Source organism: Berghia stephanieae, chromosome 12 (assembly GCF_034508935.2).
Source record: "Berghia stephanieae isolate SIO BIC M18660-M18661 chromosome 12, UCSD_Bste_1.3, whole genome shotgun sequence".
Lineage (NCBI taxonomy): Eukaryota > Metazoa > Mollusca > Gastropoda > Nudibranchia > Aeolidiidae > Berghia > Berghia stephanieae.
In genome coordinates this window covers 41994719-42004592 of record NC_088371.1, presented here as the reverse complement: position 1 = coordinate 42004592, position 9874 = coordinate 41994719, and the positions used below count along the sequence as shown (strand labels likewise).

Below are 9874 nucleotides of genomic sequence, written 5' to 3'. Positions count from 1 at the left end.
ACGAAATCCCGACTACGCCCAGGATCGGACAATAGTCTATCGCAAAGTGCTTTCACCAGATCTCACAGACCCAGCTACCCAATCACTTCTGAGTGGACAGGGGAGAAGGTATTGTAAAACGAAATCTCGACTACGCCCAGGATCGGACAATAGTCTATCGCAAAGTGCTTTCACCAGATCTCACAGACCCAGCTACCCAATCACTTCTGAGTGGACAGGGGGGAAGGTATTGTAAAACGAAATCTCGACTACGCCCAGGATCGGACAATAGTCTATCGCAAAGTGCTTTCACCAGATCTCACAGACCCAGCTACCCAATCACTTCTGAGTGGACAGGGGGGAAGGTATTGTAAAACGAAATCTCGACTACGCCCAGGATCGGACAATAGTCTATCGCAAAGTGCTTTCACCAGATCTCACAGACCCAGCTACCCAATCACTTCTGAGTGGACAGGGGGGAAGGTATTGTAAAACGAAATCTCGACTACGCCCAGGATCGGACAATAGTCTATCGCAAAGTGCTTTCACCAGATCTCACAGACCCAGCTACCCAATCACTTCTGAGTGGACAGGGGGGAAGGTATTGTAAAACGAAATCTCGACTACGCCCAGGATCGGACAATAGTCTATCGCAAAGTGCTTTCACCAGATCTCACAGACCCAGCTACCCAATCACTTCTGAGTGGACAGGGGGGAAGGTATTGTAAAACGAAATCTCGACTACGCCCAGGATCGGACAATAGTCTATCGCAAAGTGCTTTCACCAGATCTCACAGACCCAGCTACCCAATCACTTCTGAGTGGACAGGGGGGAAGGTATTGTAAAAAAAAATCTCGACTACGCCCAGGATCGGACAATAGTCTATCGCAAAGTGCTTTCACCAGATCTCACAGACCCAGCTACCCAATCACTTCTGAGTGGACAGGGGGGAAGGTATTGTAAAACGAAATCTCGACTACGCCCAGGATCGGACAATAGTCTATCGCAAAGTGCTTTCACCAGATCTCACAGACCCAGCTACCCAATCACTTCTGAGTGGACAGGGGGAAGGTATTGTAAAAAAAAATCTCGACTACGCCCAGGATCGGACAATAGTCTATCGCAAAGTGCTTTCACCAGATCTCACAGACCCAGCTACCCAATCACTTCTGAGTGGACAGGGGGGAAGGTATTGTAAAACGAAATCTCGACTACGCCCAGGATCGACCACAGTCTCTTCGATTGTGAAAAGTGTGCTCTACAAACTCAGCTATCGGAACCTCCACCTATTACAAAAATATGCTGACCTATTATTCAAATGTAACCCATTCATTTTTTATACATTGGTTGGAGGACTGGTTACACACTTCCAAGGAGTTTTGAACCGGAAAAGAGAAGGGTCTGGTGACACAACTTCTCAGCTCTATTGAATTCAAGAAGTAACAATCCTTTTACAAAAAAAAAAAAAAAAACCCAAAAAACAAGCAAACAAACCAAAAAAACCCCCAAAAACCCCCCAAAACCCCCAAAAACCCCCAAAAACCCCCAAAACCCCCAAAAACCCCCACAAACCCCCACAAACCCCCCAAAAACCCCCACAAACCCCCAAAAACCCCCAAAAACCCCCCAAAAACCCCCAAAAACCCCACATATACTGCAGATATTTGGACCCATCAAATCTTAATAATCGGAAGCTGGCCCAGCCACACGCGACACGCAGAGAAATCTATGCTGTTCTTCCCAATCTTTCTCTTGGCACGACTCGGAACAATAATTGGAGACCATACACTGGTTGCAATGTTTGAATTTTCCCGGAGTCTTTACCTCCACGTAGTTCTCTGGCAAAATGTCAGTCAGCAATTCTCGAGAATGTGCTGGAAACGAATGACAACCCCAACAGTAGTGACGAACCAATGGGTCAATGCATCGGACATTGACACCGAATGAGTCCAGCATAAAACGAACCATAGCAAAATAGTAAAGGTAAAGCGGTTCCTGGTTTAAACCGAGGGCCAACCCCTTGTCTGGCTCATTCAAAAATATTTCTAAACCTTTTTTATGACAGATCATGGCAAAGTCATCTTTATCTGTTGGCATTTTGTCCTTCTTTGGGTATGAAAATGTGTTTTGTTGATAGCTTTTTGGGGTCGTCTCCTCCAGATAACGTATCTGATGTTTTGTTGTGTATTTTTCATATGCATTGTCCACAACAATATTGTCAATTTTCAACCACACATGAGGACTATAGTCCTTTTCAATTTTACGATATCCCATCTCCAAATGACAAAGAACATCGATTGAATTCAGGCAGGCTTTGATTACCGTGCAAACAAACCCAGAACAGTAGGCCACATCCTCTTCCTTTTGCTGTTTTAAACTAAAATGAAGAATTTTCTGAATTTCTTCCTCCTTAGGGTGAAGACTTTTTTGAATGTCTTCCTCTTTAAGATGATCTGGCACGGAAAAGGCAAAAGGTAGTTTTTTAAAATTGGTAGGCATATACTCATAACGTTGAAATATTTCATCTGGTAGCCTCTCTGGTTCTTGCATGACTGTGCAGCCTGGAGGCATCATAACCTGATCCCCTTTCTTAAAACTTTGTACCCAGACTCTATTCTGACTTATAGGGATGCCGACTTTCACCCGCTTCTGCTTGTAGCTGCTGTAAGCCATGGCGAATGCTGGTGATCAAACCACTTGTTAAAGTTCAATCAAGGATATCGATTTTTAAAAAAAGGTGTTTCTTGTCCCTTCAATTTTCATCAAGAAGATAGTCTGAGGATGAAAGAAAAAAGGAAAAAGGTAATTAAACAACATAAACACATGTGCATTTACAATAAAATTTCTTCAACGTAATCAGTGCTGATGGTGACAAAAAGTGAAAAAGGGGGAAAATTTTGAACGATCGCCTTTAACTCACTCAATCCTAGAGATTTTTGCTACTTTTCAAAACTGGAAAAAAAATATATTAAAAATGAGCATGTACATAGATAGTTTTATTCAACTATCATTAACATGTAAAAACTAAAAACATTAGCTTTGATACCACGCCTATAATTTGTCTCAGAAAGAATGTAATAAATAGGTATGGGGGTAAATGTAACCCCTGGAAAACAACGGGCATAGTCGGTGTTAGGGTTGAGTGGGTAAACAACGGGCATAGTCGGTGTTAGGGTTGAGTGGGAAAACAACGGGCATAGTCGGTGTTAGGGTTGAGTGGGAAAACAACGGGCATAGTCGGTGTTAGGGTTGAGTGGGAAAACAACGGGCATAGTCGGTGTTAGGGTTGAGTGGGAAAACAACGGGCATAGTCGGTGTTAGGGTTGAGTGGGAAAACAACGGGCATAGTCGGTGTTAGGGTTGAGTGGGAAAACAACGGGCATAGTCGGTGTTAGAGTTGAGTGGGAAAACAACGGGCATAGTCGGTGTTAGGGTTGAGTGGGAAAACAACGGGCATAGTCAGTGTTAGGGTTGGGTGAGTCAAGGTTAAGTCCCATTTCTACTGCACTAACCTCCACTTTTAAAGGAATTGAGAGGATACAGTCCAGCTCACCTATAATGGCATCAGTTGCAACGGAGTTCGACTACAACGGGAAATTTTTAAATCCCCGTTCTATGGCCTATATCATTCGTGTATATATATATATATATATATATATATATATATATATATATATATATATATATATATATATATATATATATATATATATATATATATATATATATATATATATATATATATATATATATATATATATGTATATACTCGTATATATATATTATATATATGTAAATCATTCATGGCTAGAACGGGGAAATATTGATTGGAACGCGGCTACAACCGGGGTGTGAGTTACAAGTTTAGTACCCAGTTGAGAAAAATTATGTACACCAGAAGAAAAGAGGACGGCACACATGACATACCAAAGGAAATGAGGTGGGAGTGGGTGAATTGCAAATATTGTGTGTACTAGTAGTATTGACGTTTCTCTGTGTATCCACGACAACCCAATAAAAGGCTAATGAGAGGCGCGTGACTGACTGATCGTCATGTTTGAGCTTTTTAAAAAATCCCCAAAATACTTGAGCCTTTATATAGCGCAATATCCACTCAATGTGCTCAAAGCGTTTTACAAGGGGTCCCTGACCAACAGCAACATGTAACATGTAGAACGAGACATGATGCCTTTTAGGCGATATTACAATTTTTTTTCCAACAGAGACAATGCTGTTAATGGCCAGGAACTCATTTTTCACCTGAGTAAGGTGAGAATGTGAGGAAAGAGCCTTTTCCAAGGTATCAACTATGCGCAGAGTGAGGCTCGAACTCAGGACCTTCCGATCCGAAAGCGAATGTCATAGCACTAGACCACATAGCCGCACATGTTGATACACTTAGGCGTCTGGTGACTGATTAGTTAACTCTGCCCCATGAGAGATGTGATGGTGAAGAGCTCTCCGTGAAGCCTGAGGCTAGGACTGTACACTACTTGAGTTTTGACGTGCACTTAGTGGATGTCAGAGGCCCATTCCTAGAGGAAAGGAGGAAGGTAGAATTATCTATTGCATTGTTCCAACCCGCTTTGTGTCCAGAAGTAAGTGGAAGAGATTTTGGGAGGAGTTACAGGAATTTTTGTAAGGCACTACCTGCAGGGTGAAAGTTCACTCCTTAACCCACCTCATATTTTCTTGGTTTAGCTTATTGGAAAACAACCAGCCAGTCAAAGGTGGAATTATATTATTACGCCAGAATCAGCAAAATAGTCTGGCCAAAAAATGATTTTAACACAAAACTTTAGAAACTTGTGCCAAAAAATACACTCGAGCACAGAAATCTCGAACAAGTCGGGACTGGACCTATTTGTTCGAGATTTCCGTGTTTTTAAGTTTTCCGTGTTGAGTATTTTCCAAAGGATATGAGGAAGAATACGAGGGAAGTAAATGTGGGTGGTCTTGTTTTGTTTTTGTTTTTTAAGGGTTTTACGGCGCTTGCAACACATTAAGGTCATATCAGCGCCAGTAAAAAGTAAGAAAATGGGATAGTAAAAAGTTCTAGAATTACAATTAAAGCAGCCAAGAGAAAGTAAGACAAAGGGGAACTGGGAACAAATAGGGATCAGATGTAGAATCCAAGAGCATGCCACCAATGTACTTAGTTTGAGATCACCTATATGTCTCATCCGGACACATGCACAAAATCCAACAAAGAGGAATACACTCAAATGCTTACATTATTCATTAAAAATAACCAATATAATAATACATGACAGAGAGATGATTTACAAGGAAAAAAATATCATCTCCCAAAACAACAATTATGCATTTGACTGTTTCCCTCCCAGCCAGGACTCCGACCAGGGCCAGGAAAAAACCAAGTAATCTCATTCCAAGACAAAGACAGAAAGCATGTTGGAAAACAGATATAAGGGGATAGAAGACACAAAGACACAATGATATTTACCTCCCTGCCCACTATGGGAGGTCAGGATCCCCACCCAGTGGGTGGTCTTGATAAAAGTAAAAGTCACATTATAATTATAATGCTTAGTCCTCTTACTGTGAACTCAGTCAAGAGTCGGGTGTGGGGCAATACAATTTCCTTTTATCTGCCACCTTTTGCACAACTATGAAGAGAGTTTTCACTGGTGTTGTGCTTTGTGCATCTTGTCTTGTTCAACCCACTGCATGTGCTTAACAAGAAAAAGCCAGCATATCGCATTGTGGATAACACACTAATACTCTTATCACTCCTCACTTAACACCCTCATGCTCTTCCCTCTCACCGATAGTAGGCTAAAGAGAGATGGTAATGCTCTCACCCCATCTTCCCGACCCCTAATCGTTTGCATCATTTTAAGGCAATCACTGCCTTGCTTGTTGCTAATATCCCGTCCCAACGGTACTAGACAGTTTGAATGCTATGGCATTGGTCATTATATAGCAATGACTATGAAAAATGTTTTTTTCTCTTTTTGAGGAAAATTTTTGTCTAAAATCAAAGCCCTATCTCCACTGAGTAAACATGTTTTTGAATTTTGAAAATCCATTCATAAATAAACAAGCTATGCAGTTTCAAAGGTGTCCTTTATTTGGATGACCCGCAAGAAGAAAAAAACGCGAAAATATGGGACGCTTTTTCAGCATTTTTTTTCGACCTTTGGTTGTATCTTGCGTAATAAGTGGATTAAAAGATTGAAACTTGAAGAGCAAATTAGGATGGTGTTTTGTAAAATACAGGAAAAGTACTCGTCATATTCATATGAAATTTTACAACCAAAAAGAAGAAATGTTCATGTATTACCTTGTCAGCGACAAAACCTCAACGCCCGGTAGTTTTAGAAATATTTTAATCCAAAGAGTAAAAATCTATTTTTAACGGTCTTCTGCTAATCACACGAGTTTTGTCGCTTGACATAATCTAAAATGACCTTTTTTCCAAATGTGTGCCAACTTTCAGTCATATTCGTCGATAAACAGCGTCGTAATTAATTTTTTAAAATAGCATATACGAAACGGCTTCGTCCCATATTTTGACGCGAATTCGGGCACTTCGTAAGCGAAAAAGAGGCACAAATATTTGTGCGGGATAGTCATTGCTACATTATAATGGTACTGGTGGTTGTGAGGTAACGTTGTCTAATATAAAAAGTCGATGGAGTGATGGGTAGTGTGCGTAAGACACTGGTCAAACATGCTTCACGATTTCCTCTCAGTTCAGCATGCACACACACATATATGACATCACACATGCACGTGTAACATATCAACTGACACATAGCACTACGGGGAGAGTGATGGCACCTTACGTTTGCGTTCAACACAAACAATTCATGAAAAAAAAAAAATTTCAACAGACGCGCACGGGAATGTCCAATGTGTTCGAGATTTCCGTGATGGCCTCAGAAAGCGCTCAACATTTTCGTGTTGCCAATACTAACATTGTTACTAACAAAATAGAGGGATTAAAACGGGGAATTGTACCGAGTTTGAGATTTCCGTGATTTCAAGATTTGCGTGTTCGAGATTTCCGTGCTTGAGTGTAATGACATTTTTGTGTTCAGTGACTCAAAATACATTCAAATATCATAGTTACTTAGTGATCATAGGTGATGGTGTTGTCCTACAAATTGTCCCTATTTTGGCATTGCTCAGAGCCTAATGTCCCAAATAAGAGGGTGGACATCTTTTTTATTTACCTCAGAACTGGATCCAATCCGAGTTGCCACAGTAGCTCTATCGGGTTGGCTCTTACATAGTGAAATTAAAAATAAAAATAATAATGATAATAATAAAATTAATTATAACAATGACATACGGTATTGCATTAAACAAGATAACCATTGAGAGAGATAAAGCACTGTGTTGTAGAAAGCTTACTCGTCTCTTTTCCCGTGTATCTCCCTCCAAATGAATTCTTCTAAGTGGGAAGAAAGAGTTGTTTTAGCAACCCTGGCGTAACTTTTTAAATGCCTTTTTGCGTTTACCCAGTGGTGTTGAATTCTGTTGTTTTTGCAGGCACTGGTCACTCAAATGACGGGTGTTGATTGAAAAAAAATAAATCCAAAACTACCCCTTCCCCTGCCAAGGGAAAATTGATAAAACCGGGATTACGATTATTACGGGAATTGTAAAAAAAAGCAAACACACAAGAAACATGCGGTAAACAAGTGTAACAACAAAATAATAATAATAAACAAAGAAATAATAAATGCCAAAAAAATAGATAATCGAAAGCAGTCAGTGTAATGTACGGACTAAGTTACTTCACACAACCAAACATATCTAGCCAATCTTGAATGTAAACATAGAAAAGATGGCCACCCTCTCGCTAGGGACATCAACCCCCGAACAGTGCCCCTTTTTTCTTACATATAAATAAATGAATTAAGAAAAATTCTGAAAGATTAAAATCCCTGCATCAAGTCGTCATAGCGAGAAATGGTCTCCTCAAACTATTTTGCATGTCCCAAAGAGTTCAAGAAAACCGTGCTTGTGCTTGTATCTATCTAGGTCTATCTTCTTAGTTGTAGTTTGTTGTAGCTTTGGCTTTATACACAGGTCTGGGTTGAGCCTCATACTGATAGATAACTCAAAAATGGTTATGGTCTCACGCTGTGATTATCCCCAGACACCTGTCTCTGGGGATAATGAAAATTCGTTATCTCCAGACATGTCTGGGGATAACCAAAATTCGTTATCCCCAGATAGATATCTGAAACTCCGCTCCTTTAAACAATTATCCACATTCCAGAATATGGAATGTTTCCAAATGCACATAGAAATAAGGAGAGTAAAATATCTATAAAAACATAAAATTAACCAACAACAAATCAGTTGTTACTACATACAATATGCGTCGACTTTGAAGTGGGTGTCATGGCCGAATGGTTTAGTCGTCTGCCCTGAAAGTTTTACCAGAATCGACGTTGTGGGTTCGAATCCCGGTTCCGCCACTTGTTTTTTTTAATTCCGTCTACTTTTTACAGAACGTTGCAAGGGATAAATGTCCCATTCAACCTCCCCCCACCTCTTTTTTTTTTGTGCGAGTCTATTCTTTTCCCCTTTTTTGTTTGGCCTTTTGTTCCGTTTCTGAGCATGAATTTCAAAAATTTGTTTTTATTTTTTTTAAATATTGTTTTTTTTTTCTCCTCTATCTGACCATTCATTTGGTCGCTCTCTGAATATTTCTGTTTGTATGCTTTTTAATTATTTATTCTTTTTAGACACTTTTTGAGATCGGAGTGGGGACGAATATGACAATTTGCTAGAAACTAGAGAGAGAGAGAGAGAGAGAGAGAGAGAGAGAGAGAGAGAGAGAGTGAGAGAGGGAGAGAGAGAGAGTTTAAAAAAAAAAGAGGTGGGGGGGGGGGGATGGGACATTTATCCCTTGCAACGTTCTGTAAAAAGAATATGGAACTAGTATTTGAACCAGCAACGTCGATTCTGGTAAAACTTCCAGGGCAGGCAAACCATTCGGCCATGACACCCACTTCGAAGTCGACGCATATTGTGTATATGTAGTAACAACTGATTTAATGTTGGTTAATTTTATGTTTTTATAGATATTTTATTAACTCTCCTTATTTCTATGTGCATTTGGAGTGGATAATTGTTTAAAGAGCGGAGTTTCAAATATGTGTCTGGGAATAACGAAATTTGGTTATCCCCAGACAGGTGTCTGTGTATAACGAATTTTCATTAGCCTTGGGGATAATGACAGCCTAAATAAATGAATTAAGAAAAATTCTGAAAGATTAAAATCCCTGCATCAAGTCGTCATGGCGAGAAATGGTCTCCTCAAACTATAATGCATGTCCCAAGGAATTCAAGAAAACCGTGCTTGTATCTATCTAGGTCTATCTTCTTAGTTGTAGTTTGTATTTGTTGTAGCTTTGGCTTTACACTGGGCCTGGGTTGAGCCTGATCAATGATAGATAACTCAAAAATGGTTACGGTCTCATTGTTGTAATGGGAATCATCTCAAACCAACGAAAATATTCTCCATTACAACAATGTTAATACGAGCCAATAATTGTCAGGTTATCAGACCTGCAAATTTATGTTCACGTCAGGGGAAACGGGGAAACCCAAACTCAATCTCCTCTCCCTCTTCACCCTTACTCCTTACCTCTAACTCTAAGCCCAAGCCTGTTTTCTCTTCTCTTCAGTGCAAATAAACACTACCACAAGGTAATCATAATGTGTATTATTTTATAAGCACATGAATCACGTTTTAATCGGCATCCCAAAGTCAAATATGAACGACGACAGTAGGGGAATATTCTCTACTAATCGATATCATCCATAATAAAATCAAAACATTTGAGATAAAACGAAACTAGGAATGTCCTGATAGGAGACACTTCCTTTCGAAAGGGAGTCTCCCGGAAG

The 9874-nt window shown here is 39.9% G+C and overlaps 1 protein-coding gene across 2 annotated transcripts; it reads right to left on the bottom strand.

Annotated features, from left to right (window-relative positions):
• Positions 1–1622: 1622 nt before the first annotated feature.
• Positions 1623–9803, bottom strand: LOC144958090 (uncharacterized). 2 transcript variants are annotated; one of them, XM_078889728.1, is made up of 2 exons: positions 9612–9803; positions 1623–2755 (listed from the first exon to the last, which is right to left on the bottom strand). In XM_078889728.1, the coding sequence occupies exon 2, from the start codon at positions 2651–2653 to the stop codon at positions 1661–1663; it is 993 nt and encodes a 330-aa protein (XP_078745854.1). In that variant the 5' UTR covers positions 2654–2755; positions 9612–9803; the 3' UTR covers positions 1623–1660. The 2 variants fall into 2 exon arrangements, with proteins under 2 accessions (XP_078745854.1, XP_078745855.1); XM_078889729.1 differs by lacking the exon at positions 9612–9803 and adding an exon at positions 7180–7227.
• Positions 9804–9874: the final 71 nt, after the last annotated feature.

Bases quoted from the DNA above. Each gene is read 5' to 3' on its own strand.
- LOC144958090 (XM_078889728.1), bottom strand. From the start codon at position 2,653: ATGGCTTACAGCAGCTACAAGCAGAAGCGGGTGAAAGTCGGCATCCCT.